Below are 18,343 nucleotides of genomic sequence, written 5' to 3'. Positions count from 1 at the left end.
ATTTATTACACACAAGTAAGTTATTAGTAGTTGGAAACACTATGACATCAAGTCATATTTGCTTACTTACTTGAATGCATCTGTATGCTTTTAATGGGTGTAAATGTTTAAACTTTGTAAGTTTATTCTTTCTGTTTGGGAAATTATGTTGGATTATGTTGGATATATTATATATATAATATTATATATTATAACCAATAACAATATAATAATATATATAATATATAATATTATATATATAATAATAATATAATATATAATATTATATATAAATTATGTTGGATATATCTCTGAGATGGTTTAATATTTCTACAGTTCTTTCAAGAGTCAGTCTAACTTGTTAGTCAGTATGTTATTTAGACTAGGAATGCTTGTATTGAGTAAGAGGCAGAATTAATTCCTATTTAGCTTCTTTTCAAACTATGAGTAAGGGATTCCCATTAAATGCATTGTATTGTAACTAATCTGTGAATTGACATCACGGGTTACAGTGCTATCTACCTTTGCAATATAAATCCCTGTGGCTATATTTGAAAAGTGTCAGCACATAGAAGCAGGGAGACTTCATGCTCTTATCAGCCTAATTTCAATATATACAATTTAAGGTGCCACTTGAAGTTTTGTTCTCCTTGGTATAAATTTAGCAATAAATGTAGTCATTTGGCTGCTGTGCTGGCAGTCTAGAATGTAGAGGTATAATGTGAAGAATTTTAATCCACATTACTTATGTGTTATAGAAAGGCATATATCATTTCATATCATACATCTAAATATTAGTCTCTAAGAAGCAAAATTAAATCATGACTTTGGGGATTTGGATGTCTTCTCATTAGATATAAAACTTCAGCTGTTTAAAATTGTTTTTCCAAAATGTGATAAAAATAAATAAAGCATAGATTTGTTGCTCAAAAGTTTAATATATACATATGTCTTTTATTAAGACTGAATGCCAGGAATGAGTTCACTTAATACTTGCCATGCAAAAGAAGAATGTTTCACAGTAACTGATTTTCCAGATAAAGTGATAAGCAGATTTTTTCATAAAATTTTTTTGTTTATAATCTTCAAGAGAGTAATCTGTAATTGTCCTTCACAGTGAAGCTTTGAAAACCGTACATTTCTATAAAGTATCTTTAATTGACATTATCCATACACTATCAATTTAAAAACCTAAAGTGAAGTTTTCAGTAATTGGTTTTCTTTGAAAAATCCTTAGTTTCATGTTAGCTGAGAATTTAACCATCTGACAAATGACCCAAAGAACTGTGAATTCTTCTAAATAGAGCTAATAAAAATTTGTTTGAATCAAGTGCAAGCTGAAATCATCAACATATTTTTAGTTATTAATTTTCAAGTGGGACAGCATATACTATTTCAGGGTCACAAAAGTGAGGATTTAATTCTCAGAAATTTAAGGTACCTAGAGACACATCACTGCATCCCTAGAGTCATATACATTAGGAAAATCTCTCAGTGAATGTTTTTCAGTGCTAATGTATATAATACGTATTTGAGATTTCTCTTAAATGTGCCAAAGGCAGTTTGATAAGCCAAATGACTTTCTCAATGCCTTATTTCTAGGAAAAATTAAGCAAATTACTTGTAAAAGTTTTGCTCTGTGATAGTAACATAAAATTTTAACTCTAGAAATACTCTAGTGAAAATTAGTATTTTCATGCAGCATTCTTCCACACTGAATAAATTAATTTATTCTCTTTCTCATGTAATTAAATAATAGTGGTGTAGTATAGCTTTCATTTGGATTTTTTAAAAAAAATTTCCTAAATGTGTAATTCAAATATGGATTGAGTTTTAAATTAGCCATTGTTTGATATAATAGTGAGAATTTGAGCTCTTTATTGTGATATATTGTCTGTTAATTGTGGGTATGTAAGAGGGGGAGGGAGGATATTTTGGTACAAAGTTCTTAAGAACTTTGAAAAGTGACTCATTTAACAGTTTAACTCAATCTACTGTAAAAGAGATGAGAGGGATCCAGATGTTAACTTTGTATAATTAGTAACTTTGCTTTTAAAAAGGAGGATTTGTAATAGTTCCCTTTACAAGGCTTTGCATGATAGGGTCTCTGCTTCATCTCTGACCTCATCTAACAGTTTCTCTGTTGCTCAGTCTGTACCTGCCACCTATATTGCTTCTCTATAGATATTCCAAAGACGCTTTCATCCCAGGGTCTTTGTGCTTGGTTTCTCTAACAGGATTATCCTTCCCCGGGTAGTCACTGTTTCATCTACTGCCTTTGAATCTCTGCTCAAGAGCTACCTTGAACACTTTTTTTTATACAGTTACAACTCCTCCAGCACTGGTCTCCCAACACACACTCATATATACTGCTACTTTGTACCCCCTTACTCTGATTCAGATTTGCCTTTTTTCTTTTAGCAGGGATTATTCATAAGTGGTGTTGTGCACTTTCTAGTGCATCACATCAATTGTTCTACCATCAGGTATGTCAATATAGATCAGAGAAAAGCAGGTGGCAAATGCCTGATCCGTCATGTTAGTTATTACATATTTTTGACATGGCTTATGTTAATGTTTCATAAATTTATTTTATTTTGGCAGAATATGTCCCAGACTCATCTTTTTTAAATTTTTTTTCCCAGACTCATCTTTTACATTTTCTGTTTTAAAACTGGATTAAACTATTCAACTCCAAAGGACACTAGATGTTTTTACTAGATAATGGTATTTAGAGAACACATTTTGGATATTAGGGGTGCTAATTATTATTGGGCTGTCATTACTTCTAAGCATTTCAACACATAAGGCTAGAAAATTCAATAGTTTTGAAAAAATCATGAGTTTATGGTATATTTTCAATTCTAACTTAGCATTAAGAAATTTTCCTGAATATTTAAATTTATACTTGCATCACCTTTCTCTTACATGAAAAGTCTTGGCCTTAACAATACTAAAGTACTTATTTGCTCTAATCTATTATATAAATAGCTACAAAATAATAATAAAATAGTAAAATGAAGTTTAATGAATGAAATAAAACATTTCTTTGCTGCTCTATTTATCCTGGATTATATTCTATTGTTGATATACAGGCCAAATACTGGTTTAGTCACTTGAAATAATATTTTTTTCTGAGTGTAGTTGTGTATCCAATTCATTTGTTTAGGTTTCTTTCCAGTTATTACATCTATATGTTTTGTTTCTATTTGTTCTGTCCATTCTTTATTCTGTTTCTCCTCTGCCCTCTTTTGGGTTAACAGTAATTTTTTTGTAATCCATTTCATGTTCTCTTTCTTCACTATATTTTTCTACTATTTTTTGTGATTGCTCTAGAGATAAATATACTGTTTTAACTTTTCACAATTTGCTATCAAGTAATATAGTAGTTTAAGAACAATAAACATTATAGTACTTGATCCCCATTTCCTCTAACTTTGTATGCTTTTATTTTCATATATTTTAATCCTACATATGTTAGGAATTCAATAACATATTTTTGCTTTAAGTAATCGTATTGTAATAAAGAAATTTAATTTCTTTTGTATTTTTGTACTTCCTGTTTATTCACATATTTACTCCTCTGTTTCCTTATTTCTTCCTACAACTCTAGGCTTCCATATAATGTCTTTTCCTTTGGTTTCAAGAGTTTTTGGACTTGTTATTGTTGAGGTCTATTGTAGATAAAATTATGTGAAGTTTTGCATATCTTAAATGGTTTTACTTTGCCTACATCTTTTCTTTTTAATTTTTAAAATCTAGTTAGTTAATATATATAGTAAGGCTGGTCTCAAGTGTAGAATTTAGTGATTCATTACTTACATACAACACCCGGTCCTCATCACAAGTACCCTCCTTAATACAGATTACCCATTTAGCCTACCACCTTCCCTTCATCAACCCTCAGTTTGTTGTCTCTAGTTCAGGGTCTCTTATGGTTGGCCTCCTTCTCTCCCCCCCCCCTTCCTCTGTGTTCAACTGTTTTGTTTCTTAAATTCCACATATGAATGAAATCATACGGTATTTGCCTTTCTCTGTCTTATTTCACTTAGCATAATACACTTTAGCCCCTTCCACATTTTGCAGATTATTTTACCTACATTCTTAATGGATATTTTCTCTGGATATGGAAATTTAGGTTGACTTCCGTTCCTCAACCCCAGTTAGAATTTTGAGGGGAGTTCCATTGTGTTTTGTCCTTCACTGTTGCTGATGGAAAGTTGGCTGTCCTGCTTGTGTTTTCTCTATATATAATCTCTGGGGAAGGTAGGAGGAACAGAGAGGTATGTTTTTATGATATCCTTTGGTTTTCATAACTTTTATTAGGTGTTTCTTGATGCAGTTTTCTGTGTACTTATTCTGCTTGAGGGTTACTAAGTTTCTTTGATCTGTAGGTTTACAACTTTCATCAATTTAAGGATGTTCTCAGCCATTACTTTTTCAAGGTTTTCTTCTACATTATTTCTCCTTTTCTTCTGGAACACCAATTTTTCATTAAGCTGTTAGATATGGTCCTCCAAGTCTTAGATTCTCTTTAATTATTTTTTTTTTCAGTTTGAACAATTTCTATTCCGCTACCTTCAAGTTCAATGAGATTTTCTTCTACTATGTCATCTATGTTTACATTAATCTAAAACATTTTTTAAAAGTTTTATTTGAGAGAGAGTGCATGCACAGAGGGAGGAAGGGGCAGATGTAGAGGGAGATAAAACCTCAAACAGGCTCCACAATCAGCTTAAGACTGTGCTGAGTGTGGAGACTGATGCAGGGCTTGATCTCACAACACTGAGATCATGACCTGAGCTGAAAGAGTTCAGATGCTCAACTGACTGCACCACCCAGGTGTCCCAAAATACATTATTCTGATACTACATTTTCCTCTCTAGTTTTTCCATTTCATTATTTATAGTTTCTCCTGAAATTTACTATATTTTTATGCATGCTACCTATATCTTTCTCACTAGACTTTCTAATATTTTTATCATAGTTATTTTAAAGTTTGTATCTATTAACTACAGATTTACCCAAACTAACTGTTTCCCATTGATTATGGGCCATATTTTCCTGCTTCTGTGTGTGTACCACAATTTGTTATTTTGTGCTGCGAATTGTACATAAAAATAGAGACTAGATAATATTTACCTGTAGAAACATTTATCACTACGTCTGGCATGTTGCCAATCTGTAGCTGAGCTGGATCACAGTTTGTTGCCTTCTTAGTTATTTTTAGTTCACTACTGGCTTTAAACATTTGAGGGCAGTGTCAGGGATTTCTTTTCATCAGAGCTCTCTCTCTCTCTCTCTGCTATACAGCCCACCTGTGAGATTTTTGGATTGCAGGGGGGTTTTCTTTGCTCTCCAGCTGCTAGGATCCCATCTCCTCACTCACACCTTCTGCCACTTTTGTAGCTTGAGAGACAAGCTTCCATCTTAATTCCTGCCGCCAGCCTTTGACCAATGCCTTGCATTGTCAGAGGCCTCATGAACCTTGGAGGGATTTTTCTCAGTTCTCCTATTTCCAAGTTTCATCAGTCTGCTGCTTTATCATTGTAAAAGGACCTGGGTCCCTCAGAATTATTTTTCTCATTTCTCTTATTCTCCAAACCTAAAGCAAACTGTTTACTTTCCCTTGGGGAAAGTCCTTTTGGAGAGGGAAATAATTCTCTTCCTTCCTGACTTCTTCCCAGCTTTCAGTTGACTATCTCTTTGTTCTCAGGGAAAACCTCGTGTATAATGAGGGGTCTCTCTCAGCTTTTTTGTCATGTCCTCAGTTTTGGGCAGCATTCTGACTTGCTCATAGTGAAGGCTGTTTTAGTTTGTAGGAGTTTCTTTTCTATTAAATATTTTTAATGTAAAATAGTTATTATTGCATTTGATAGCACATAACAAGATCTATTCAAAGATCTCATTTACATCCTTTTCCATTCCCACCTTGCACCTGTTAATAACTATTTTTATTTTTAAGGCAAATACTAGCTTTTGATTTCCATTTGAAAATATAAGTATTCCATTATCTATCTGTATCTCATAGTTTACTCATCTTGTCCATTACTAATGGATATTTGGATTGTTTCAGTCTTTTGTTATATACCCATAATGCTACACTGTGCATGTATGGAATTTATATACTGTTTTTCTGTAGCTTTAAGTTATATTTTTAAGTAGATTTTTCTTTTTTCTTTTTTTTTTACTGTTGATTTAAGACTTAAGATACAATTAGTACTCTAATCGAGATTAGGAAAAGGGAAATTATTTCTACACTACTTATGATGTTCCCACCTAAAAGGATGTACAGAGTTCTGATTTTACATATATGATTCTTTTGGGTACCTTTTCCCCATTACAATCCATCATGAGGCTCAAGAAGGAACTGCCAACAATGTTTTTGGAAAAACTACCAAAATTGTATGTCTGTCTGTCTATCTTACAAGTAATAATCTTAAAAGGTCAATTTCATATATTATTATTATGAGGTATGGATTGCATATTTTATTAGCTTCCAACTATATTCCCGAATCTTAAGAAAAACTAGTGGGAGAACTGAATATTTGCAAAGTAAATGTTAACAGTATGTGTAGAGTCATTAAAATTTTGCAGATGCTATAATAGAATAAAAAGGGGAAAAAAACCATTTGAAAGTAAATTTCTCAAGTAAACTCAGCACTTCACTTCATGACATCTACTGAATATCCATGTGGTATGTGGTCTCTCCTGTAAAATGGGGCATATATAGGTTGAGCTTTCATTACAAAAGAGTATGTGGAATTTATATTTCAGCTCAGAATCTTGCACTTTTAGTTTGAGCAGAGGATACTACAGATTATCTCATATATATGTGTGTGTGTGTATATATATAATCTCATATATATATTACCTCATATATATATATTCTATATCTCATATATAGATAGATCTCTGTCACATATATATGAGAGAGAAAGATAATAGTTTGTGCCCTCTCTTCAGTCTTGCATCTTCAGTTGCTGCAGAAAATCTCCATCCAAAGAGCCTATTGTTTCCTCAAGTTGACATTCTTACCTGATAAGCAGGATTTCTTGGACCTCTAGAATTGTTTTGTGTCTGTTTCTATATGCATGGGTGCTTTGTATACAATTTGAAATTTGAATCACTGTTTAAAGTTGCACAAAACATGAAGGTTTAGTAAATTCTTTTTAGAAATGGAGATACAAATAAATCAGCTATCTGTGTTTGAAAAGTCTAAACTAAAGTGCAGTTGTATGCTTCAGCTTGTCAATGGATATTTATGAGGTGAGCATAATACTGTAACAGTTATAGCAGTGAAATATATCCTGTGCAGATAGCTAGTAAAGGAGTTCACTAACGTTAATGCCAGCAGAATTTTAATGCTCAAGAGATGGGAAACATGGCACTTGCTCTGGCTAACACTACTGTTCCTGGCTACAGTGAAAATGAATGGGTGAAATCAGTTTTCAAAGATTGCAGCAGAGTTGGTGGTCTATATACGTAACCAACAGCAAATATATCAGTTTCTACTGTTATCTTGTTTTCATCTCTCATTTTGTTAAGTGCAAAGTAGTAACAGCACCAGGCAATTTTATTTTGAGCATCAATTTCCCATTTCTACTTATGATGAGACCCAAGAGAAGGAAGGTATTGCCAACAAGGATTTCTGGAGAAATATCAGTGAACTTCTTACTCCAATAGATACTTGTTAAATGCCTGAAAGTCCCTCAGTGAAGCTAAAGCTGACAGATTCCAATTGTGAATTTAGACTTTGTTACGACCAAAATTTTATTTGTGTTTTATCCTGGGTACATTTTGTTCCTTCTTAGGTGGAGAGAAAGTGGGTAATGGAGTAAAGCTTCTGCACAGAGCTCTGCTCTAAGAGAGGAGTTGGTATGCTAAGACATTTCAAGTTTATAAAAAATGAATTGTATTGTACTTATTTTTTTTTAGAAGCCAAAACAAAGTAAAGTTTTGCAGTTTTTAGACTTAGGGTATTTACTTATAGGAGAACTTCTGGGATTTTATGAAGAATATTATAGTTTTAATATGCCTGCATGTATAAACTTCAAGTTCATATTAATTATGTAAGTTACCTCAGATTAAGTCATATTAATCCTCATTTGACATCAGCTGTCTGCAGAGTACTTCATTAAGTCCCATCAGAATAAGAAAAGGCAACAAAGAAGGGAAGTAGACCTGAGATTATCTTTTTGTATAAGGTAGAAGTTGAGATAATTTATTTGTTGGGGGGTTTTGAAGGTTTAACTGAATATGGAGCCTTCATAAATAAGAAAGTTGAGATTTAAGAAAGAAGTATGTATATTAGTTTACATTTACTTATAGCTGGTCTACTTCTAAAGAAAAAAACCTATCATAAAATTTCAGAATAAAAAATAAATAATTATGGGCTGAAGTCAAGATAGGGCTATACCAGAAAGTGAACACTAAGGGCAGCAAAACTTCTAGTACATCATATGCCTGAGCTTTTTGAAACCCAAATCACAAAGAGAAGGGCTGAGTCATGGCTGCCATTATAGAATATAAAGGAAGTGCATAAACTTAACGGAAGTGACAAGCTTTTTTCTAGCTGGCACTTAATCTTAAGAATTGATCCTTTAATATCTGTGTCCTCAGTAGCAATTTTCCAAAATAAAAAATTCTTTATATGACCAGAAGTCATCTGGGCTCTTCATATGACCACAGGTTGAGGAAATGGTGTCGTAGATCTAGATGTAGGAAGGCACTTCTAAGTTCAGGTATGTAAAGAAACCAAGTTCAGGTATGTAAATAGTTTATTGGTGACCTGCCCTTAACATAGGCAGGAATATCTTGAATAATAGTTATCAAAATACATTTTTAATGGAAACATAAACAAAATCTTTTAGTGAATTACAGTTTTAAAGGTAGGTGAGATTGTGTTCTTTGAGCCAAATGAGCATTGAGAGGCTGCATTGTGCCTGCTCATTCCCATCCAGTGTACCTTACCAACCACGGTAACCCCCCGAGGCACCTTGTAGAACCCAGGGGTCTTCAGGGACTTCATTGTGTGGAAAACTCAACCTAGAGAACTAGATGGCTAGCATTTCACTTAGAACTTACCTCTTCAAGATAGTTTTGCCAACTGATCTGGAGAGAAATGATTCCAAAGTTACCATTATTAGTGCCTGAGGTATGAATCTGTTACATTGAATGGAGAAATATATGTCCTAGCTACTAGGGAAATGGTTAGAAAGATTGATGTGGTATGAAAATTGAAGAGCTCCCTATATTTTTATGTAAATCAATCCCAGTATGCATAGCACTTGAGATGGGCTGTGTGTACACATGTGAGCACACACACATGCATTTTTAAAAGTTACGTTGCTGTTTGTGACCTGAACAAGTGCTTGAACAGGCATTTCATGGAAACTCTTAGAGCTGTGTATCATAAGAATGAAAATGCTAACTAGGTTGTAAGATATTTTGGTCATTGGTTTGTGTCATACCCATGTACTCTTGAGTAGAATTGCTTTGGATGGGCTCAACCAGGATGTTAAATGAATATAATCCAGAGACAAGTAAACAGATTCAACTATGGAAACATGGAATGCTGAAACACTTTGGCACAGTGGTTGTTGGAGGTTACCCTAAGAGTAAGAGTAATTGGCAGATTCCTCTAGGAATAATACTCCTCTAGGAATAATACTCCTCTGGTGGAGTACTGAATAAAAATTCCCTATTCTAGCCAATAGTTTTCTTTTTTTCTTAATTACTCCATTTTTATCCTTTCATCTTTAGGGCTGTTCTCTTCCAGTTTCTATTTTCTTCTAGCCTTTCCCATGGCTATATTTTTCTCCTTGGTAATCCTTTTTCTCTTTCAAACTTACACTTCTGTCTTCCTATTTTTGAGGTCTAGTCATTATGTATTTATTTATTTATATGTTCATCATCCATCCATTTGTTCCTAAGTGAGTATTTATTATCAGTTTGCTCTGTTAGACACTGCGATGACATTGTAGAGGAGGTATGGATAATGGGTACCTATTTTTTATTGAGAGTTTACTAAGTGCAAGGTAGTATTCTAAGTGCCCTCTGCATATTAATTGATACAATCTTTATAGCAGTCCTAAGAATGGGTCCGATTTTTATTTCTTATTGTACTGATCAGGAAACTGAGGCACACAGGATATAAATGAGTTGCCCACAGTCACACAGTTAACAAGTGGCAAAGCTGCGTTACATACCTTGGGCTGTGGAAACCTTAGACTTAATCACTGTTACCTTTCTTTTTAGATATTCAAGCAGACAATTACTACATAATGTGGTTTGGCTATAATGGAAATGCTATGGGAATTTTGAGGGAAAGAGCCCCTTGACTGGGAGAACAGGGTAATGTTTAACAGAGAAAGTAACTCTTGAACATAACTCCTCCAGGTTACCATCTGTTAGAGTTCTATAAAATAAAAATACACCCCCACATGATCAACTCTTGATAAAAAGTGAAAAATATCGAGTCCTTGATTAGGAGGGGGAAAGGTTATTTGTTTTTATTTTTATTTTTTTGTTAATGAACGTGTGTTAAAACACAGGACGATATGTTGATTTAACAGTTTTTTTTAGACATTTGACAGCTGATGATCAGTATTTAATCCCAAACTTTGGAAGAGTGGAAATAAGGACCTCAGAGTTAAAATCAGTAGGGTCCTCTTCATTTGAGTTTCTATGTCTATAATTAAATGATGCCAAATGAAATGAAAAATAATTAGGTCTGGCATAATTTAGGCATTGAAGTGATTTTAAGAATTCAGGTGAACTATGAATCTCATTTTTTTAAACTATCTAATTGCTTAAAGTATATGAATCAGAGTCACTAAGATTAATCTGATGTGTAGAACAAAAGTGATCAGAGAAGAGGCCCTCTATCCAGATCTAGTTAATTAGCGATGACACTCAAGTAAAAGTAGAGATTCATGATAACTTTTTTTCAAAATTATGCAGAAGAGAGAAAATTTTTACTTTTTTGGTCCATTAAATACACAACAAAGAGGTGCAATTAATTCATATCCTTGTTGCCATAATAAAATTCTTCATGTATTTGTTGGTTTCTCAAAAGACTTCAGAAGATAGTATTTTTGATGTTCATTCTATTCTAGTCAGATCTATTTCTTATTGTATATATAGTTACACTATTGTGGCTTAGAAGCATTGTTTTATTGCTCTGTTCAAATATTTATTAATCATGTCATTTTTCCTACCTGTTCCCCCTTGAAAAATTAGAAAGGGGATATGAAATAAAAATAACATTTTTAATGTTTCCATGGCTTTTGGTGTCATACTTAGCTAATCTGGAGAAAAGCATCTTTTTACTTAATAGTCATTTTAAAGATCTTGTTTGAAAGTTCAAGACAATACAAAAATATAGTCTGAGTGCATGACCTGAGACCATTGCATTACCATGGAATTTCAACCTCATTCTCATATCTTCTCTCTGCTTTTCTCAAACTCCCTTTTGCACAGATATTATTTGTAGATATCAGGTATGAAGTAAGTAATAAAATTGACAATTATAATAGTAATGTTGCCTCCAGAATTATTTAGAAGATACATAATTTGGTGAATGTGTCTGCCTTTAGCCAAAAGTTAATGGAAACTAGTTTGCTTTTTGGCTTTTCTCCTTCTTCATTAATTTCTGAAATATCTACTTTTATTTAGCAGACATTTTTGAGAAGAAGATGGACCAAAATCCTGTTTTGATGTTCCAGTCTTTCTTCTCCAACAATATTTGTTGTTCTTTTTTAATATTATCCTGTATTTGATATTTAAAACAAACATATTATTCACATTTAGAGAGAAATAAAGAGAAGTTCTAAAATCTGAAGTTAGAGAGCACATATTATGACAAATAGGAAAGTCTCAATAAGATGATAATCCTTACCCTAAACTAGAAAGTGGTATGTGAGCTTTTGGCCTGTTGAGAAATCTGAATGTGATTTGTGTGGTACAGGGTATCAGCAGGGTCATACTAAGGAGAGGGAAAGAGGCGATCCTTTACCAATAATTGAAAACTTTGTTTTCAAATAATTCTTGGATTATTTACAATTACATATGAAACAATGTGTCTCCCTAGCTTTTCTTGAAGTGCTACGGAATTAGAATGCCAAAGTCTCTTTGAAAATGTGGAATGAAAATAAATAGTTACAATTTGGAGAGGACACGTAATGATGATGTGTAGTTGTGCACAGGGAAATGGTCAACAACAGAGGACTATTTTTCTAAGTCTTTTAAAGAAGCCTATTATAAAATGGAATCACAAAGAGATGGCATCTCTTCCCTTTCTCCCTGACTCCTTATCCTCAGCCTCTTAATACTTCTCAAGTACATTTCTCATGTATGCATTTTAGAAGCACCAGTTTTATATCAGTTTTAAAAGCACCAGATTGCATAAAGGAGTGCTTTCATTTAAATCCATTATAGAAGGAAACATAGGGTTTGGCTTTGATATTTTTATTGCTAAGATAGTAATGCTGTACTTTAAATAGCAATAACATAGTTCTATTTTACATAGCTTTTTTTGCACTCTAATTTTACCATACCATTGTAGATGAACTTGGTATGGAAAAGATCTGAATGAACCACCATGCTTTGATCTGAGGAGGATAAATATGACTTCATGGTTTATCTTAACATTGACCTGTTCTTGAGTAATTGTTTATTATTGTGGTAGTAAAACTAGGTATTCTTATGCTTTTATAATTGCTTTAATATTTCAATATTGATTTTTTTTTTTTCTTTTCTAGGGCCGGTGCATAAACTTCTCCCGAGTTCCATCTCAGTAAAAGGAAAGCAGGAAGACCAAGGAGGTATGAAGATACATCTTCACACTGCTGATTTCCAACCAAATGAAAAAAAAAAATAGTAATAAGTACATTTCAGAAGATTTTGGAAGAACAGCTTTATTCTTCTCAGTCAGGAAATGTTTTCTCTGCCTTCTGCTTTGCTTGCACCAAACATTTTTAAATACTTGTTCTGCCATCTACGCAAGAATTGATGAAACCCAGTGGTAGCTCATGATTCATGACATTGAAAATAAAGACTAATGTTAATCTACATGCTATGTTTTATATAAGCAAGTTTGTTGGAATGTGGAGAGGAGGAAAAAGCAACAGCATGAAGATGATATCAAAACGGGGACCATAGAACAACTGGCCGTGATGGATCTGTAATGGAGAGAGGAGTCTTTTACAAGGAGACATGGCACTTGTGTTTTCACATCACAAGATTGTTAGCTACAGGCAGGGTATGAAATTTCCCACCAGCCAAGCAGATACAGGTCCATTGCCTTATAACTATGTCAGATTACAAAATCCTCCCAAGTCCCTATCACAGTGTGCCTTACAGGAAGCCTCTGACTGGGCAATCTTGTCATTCTAACACTGAAAAGTGCACACGCATGACAAAATGTAGACAGGACGCCTCAAGGTATTGGTAGCAAGCAAGATTTTGCCCTTTAGTGTTTGAAAACACCTTTCTTTCACTATGCACTTGGGAAAAGAAGAAAATTAATAGAGCATTATTCCATAGGAAGACGGCCTCTAACCAGGGATCTTAAGTGGAGTTTAAGGGACTTGTGCTTTGAGAACTTATCCCTGGGATGGTAGATTTATCCCCACTCTCAATGTTTAGGGTGTAGTAGTGCATAAAGCATTAATATCTGTAAACATACCGGGACTTAGTTTTGCTTTTAATTTAAAGGAAGCAGTAACCACAAAGCTTCTGCTCAGGGTTTTTCCTTCCTCCAAGTCTCCAAGGGCTCTTCAGCGTCACAAGCCAGCAACTCTCTTTGCATGAAAATTTCAAAGTTTAATTAATATAATTAAAGGCAACAGCAAGCAGCAGCCTGTGAAGATTTTGCTCATCTTTTTTATGTCTTTTGACATTGAATGACCTATTACTGTATGCGCATTACTTGGATTTTGAGGGGCACTCTTACCTTGGTGATGATTCAGTAGAGAAAGAAAAAGACCTCCTCTCATCAATTTATAACTTAAATTTTCAGGAGGGTCCGCCACCTCAAAACATCGAAATGTATGTATTATAATTCTTTAGAAAACCCACCATCGTGTCACGTCGACGATGCCAAATTATGTTAGCGTGAGTGGAAACACTATGGGGGAGGGAGGAGGCAGCAGCTGAAGAAAAAAGCTCAAATGATCTAGTCACTTTCGATACTGTACTTCAGATGCGAAATGGATATTCGACTCGAAACCTGACAAAGCGCGCCTGCTTTGATGTGAACTGGGATAGACAATGACCAGTGGCTGGGTCAGTGGGATGTCTCTCTGCGAGCACAAAGGCTTATCAAATGACACTAAAAATAAGTTCAACAACCATCACATTGGAAGGGAGAAGGCGAACGTTTCATGTTTGGCGGGCATGTAAGTGCACAGGATGGAAAGAGCGATTTGGAACATCCCAGTGTAATTACCCCCATTGTGCTCTTAATGGAAATTTCAGAGGACGGGAGTGATTCTGTTGGTTGGTGTCCAGATTTGTGACACTGATCCAAGAAGCCTTACTCACACACACAAATATATATATTTGTATATATATATATGCATATTGTCTAGCTTGAATCTTTTGCTCAAGTTTATTTATGTCACTGGCTGGCTGGATCCAAAGTCATGTGTCTGCATACTCAGAAATAAAATTTTACCTGTGCCTCTGCTACCATTTTATTGTAAGCCCACATACACTCAAGCTTTGTTTGGCTAAATATATAATTGTCCTGATTAGTTTCAGGACGGAATGATACCCAGTTCTAAGATGTCGCTTAATGTTCACAAATGATACTATTGGCATTAAAAATCCATGTCTACAAGTGTGACTTGGAAGCCTGATATACGCCCAATGAGTTCTTCTCATAGACCTTTGTTCTAGCTTTGCATCTGGCACAGCACTTATTGTTGTCTTCTTAAATTTTGGTGCTTCTTTTCTGGTCTGTGCACACCCATAAATGATATTTAAGAGCACCAAAGATTCTACAGAAGCTAAGGCTGTTTCTTTGGTAGTCACTTGGAATTTGTCTACTATCATGGCATTTGTATTTTGCTACATGAACAATGAAAGTAGACTTCTGTCTTTAGAGGACAAAATAGCTTTCTGTAGATTGTAACATAAATAGGTTTCCAGTTCTAATACCACTATGAAGAGTTCTCAGTGAAGAGGGAGAGGCAACGGTTTATATGTACACTAAAAAAGTACCATTCATAAAGTTCAAAGATAGACGGAATTTCATTGCACTTAAGGACATGAAACCAGATCTATGCTCTTTTCTCTCATTTTGCCATCTAGCATGTAGAAGAATCTTCTTTGAAAGGGAGCTGTTTACTCACCAAAGAACTAAATAAAAAACCTCTATATCTCCTAAACAGGAAAATAAAAGGTTAGAATAAAAGCCATTTCTATAAGTTTAATAACATTTTTAATATTTTATAGAGAGAAATAGTTCCTATTTAATTTTTTGGACCTAATGTCAGTCAAGATCTACTTTCTATGTATAAACAAGTAAGTCTTTATCCATAATCCATTTGTGTTGCATAAGGTTGCAACAACAATTAAGTGGGAAATGATTCCTAACTTATGTGTCTACTCTGCCTGGAAAGAAAGTTTTGAAGGCATCTATATATATTTCATAACAATGTCTGTTCTTTATGGATTTGATCCATAAATATTTATCTATCTGAAAACTTTGATACTTGGAATGTTTTCCTTAAAGCATTTGGTGCTCCAAGAAAAAACATTTGGTGCTAAGAGTTGCAGCACTGATGCCTTTCCCCAAGTTAATTCTATTTTAAAAATTTATATTTCCTTCCCAATGAGATGCAGAGTAAAAATTGAGACCCTCCATTAAGTAGGGAGCAGCATCTGTCACCTATAGATAATTCTTATTTTGGCAGAAATACAGAAGGCTTAAGCCTTCTATATTTCAAATTGTTTGAGAAATGATTTGATTATATTCTCCCTCAGATCTTTATTTGAACCATTTTAAATCATAAATTATTTAATATTTGTTTTTCTAATAAATCCTTACTGGATATAAGATCTGGGTGTCTCTGAAGTTAATAACTTTATTATCTAAATATCACTGACCATTGTTTACTGCTCAGAAGCAATTTATTAATTTATTTCTAAAAACACTGTCTATATTATGGCCAAAAGGTATCTAAAACATGTTTTGATTCATCAGTTTCTATACATCATCTTTGAATTTAAGAGAACAAAATATAATTAGGTCACATTTATAAGCATTGTAAAGCACTGTAACCCTCTTCTATGACAAAGCCTGTCACGTTTACTAGGTTTCGGACAGCTCTACTTTAGGAAGTTTATTAGTGTTATATTACTAAAAAAAAATTTGGTGGGTATGTAATTCAGGAGAGAAATATATACATTCTTTACATATGAAAGGAAATATATAATGTAGAATCAGAATAAGTGGTGTATCTGTCATATATTTAAGAAAAGAAAGACAGATGAGGCTAGACAATGTCTATTCGCTGATAATGAAGTTGAGTACAGCCATGTATTCTAGTTTTGGGGTTAGATTAATATTTTTCTTGGAGAATTTCTATGGCATATTTCTAAGAACACTTCAATTTCGGTATATTCCTACACTTTCTAGGGTATAATTCAGTCAAATTAAGCAAAGGAAAATAATCGTGAGAACTCATAATGCAGCAAACCCTGGGCTGTTTTTTTCTAAAATATATTTTTGTGCGGTTCTGCCAAAAGAAAACGATGATAAAAAAACCTACACAGTAGAACATGCAAGTTTATATTAAAATGTGCTTATTTAGATTACTTTACAAGACCTATATTAAGGTAATGTATGTGTTTGAGAGAGAGTCAGTATGACATGCTACACATCATCTTCGCTTAGGAAACAGGCGATGAATGGCTTAGCCCATAGAGCTCGCCACAACTAACTTGCTGAAATTGAACTGATGAGCTTCTCAACCATAGACTAGAGATGGACAGGAGATGTCTCAAGGTCCTTCCAGCAGGGACAATATTTCTGTGAATATAGTCATATTGGAAGTTTTAGTATTTATGTATCTCATATTTTTAATGACTGGCCTCATTTGGAGAGCACAGCAATATTAGCTCCGTAAACTGCCATTTAGTTACCAAAAAGACATTGAACCATAGTACATAATTTTATAATTGTTCATAATAGAGTAATTTCTCAGTTAATTTATTACAATTAGAATTTGTCAAAGAGGCAACTGATAATAAAATTTATATTTGATGAAATCTTTGAAACGAGTAAAAAGTATTGGGAAGTATATCTATCTGTGTATTTTACTCTGACTTTACAGTCATACCAAGTTCTCAAAGGCATATTTAAATATGTATAGACATTGTTACAATATATTTATGCTACCGATTTTAATGATGTACTTTTTACACTGCAGAAAGTTACATTATTAAGCTTTTCTTTCCTTAGTGAAAATTGGAAAACAATCTTAATTGACAATAACTGCTATGTTCCCCATAGGAAGTATTAAATGGAAAACATTTTACTCACTAATTTGAATAATACTTAGGATATGCAGTATATTAGAATTGCTAAACTTTGACAAAATTACCATTGTTTTGTTGTAGGAGAAAACTATGGAACTAAGAATTTAAAAAGGATGCTTAACGTTGTCTCCTTAATTGCTATAAAGTTATGTTTTGGGTGAATTGTATTTGCAAGATTGTAAATGTCAGTGGTTAATCCAAAATAAATTGTAAACGTTATTAATATGTACATTTAAGTAGATCTCAATTTGTTTAGGAACATTAGTTAATCTTGTAGAATATATATATTATCCAAAAGGTAATGCCCAAAAGGCAAGGTGATTGAACAATGTAGATGCAAAACAAAGGAACAGAGAGCTTCCAAAGTCTTAGATAATAGAAAAAGGAAATTGTTACATCATGTGCTAAATTAGAAGCGAATGTAAATCTCTAGCCATGCTTTTGTACTCCACCATCTGATTTGTGGAAGTAACTGGGGAAAGAAAAACTCATAAAATAAGATTGACTAGTTCTACCAGATGACACCTGTAAACAGAATTTTTGCCAGTTGAAATTCTGATGTGAACGAGAAGATTATCATTATCACACTAAAGTATTCTTTTGAGATCTTTTTTTAACATCCTATAATCCTAAAAGTCTCTGATAATTAGAGTAATGACAGACCTTCATCTTCTTTAAATACTTTGTTTGTGTGAGCCTGTCACCTGGAAAGAAAGATTATATTTTAAACAATATGTTCAAGTGTAAAAAATCGTCAACAAATTCTTAATGTTTAAAAAAAAAAATGGGCAAAAGTTCCAGGACTTTTTAAATT

At 33.5% G+C, this 18,343-nt stretch overlaps 1 protein-coding gene across 3 annotated transcripts in view; it reads left to right on the top strand.

Moving 5' to 3' along the window:
* The window catches only part of ANTXR2 (ANTXR cell adhesion molecule 2), a 160,112-nt gene extending 142,354 nt beyond the window's left edge, over positions 1-17,758 (top strand). For all 3 annotated transcript variants that reach the window (XM_049105018.1, XM_025426766.3, XM_049105019.1), the window contains exon 17: positions 12,744-17,758. In XM_049105018.1, the coding sequence (XP_048960975.1) occupies positions 12,744-12,782 (39 nt within the window). In that variant the 3' untranslated portion in view covers positions 12,783-17,758. The remainder of the gene's footprint in view (positions 1-12,743) is intronic.
* Positions 17,759-18,343: the final 585 nt, after the last annotated feature.

This window comes from Canis lupus, chromosome 32 (assembly GCF_003254725.2).
Source record: "Canis lupus dingo isolate Sandy chromosome 32, ASM325472v2, whole genome shotgun sequence".
In the NCBI taxonomy this organism is placed as follows: domain Eukaryota; kingdom Metazoa; phylum Chordata; class Mammalia; order Carnivora; family Canidae; genus Canis; species Canis lupus.
The sequence above is the reverse complement of the archived record's forward strand: the minus strand, read 5'-3'. Positions and strand labels throughout refer to the sequence as shown.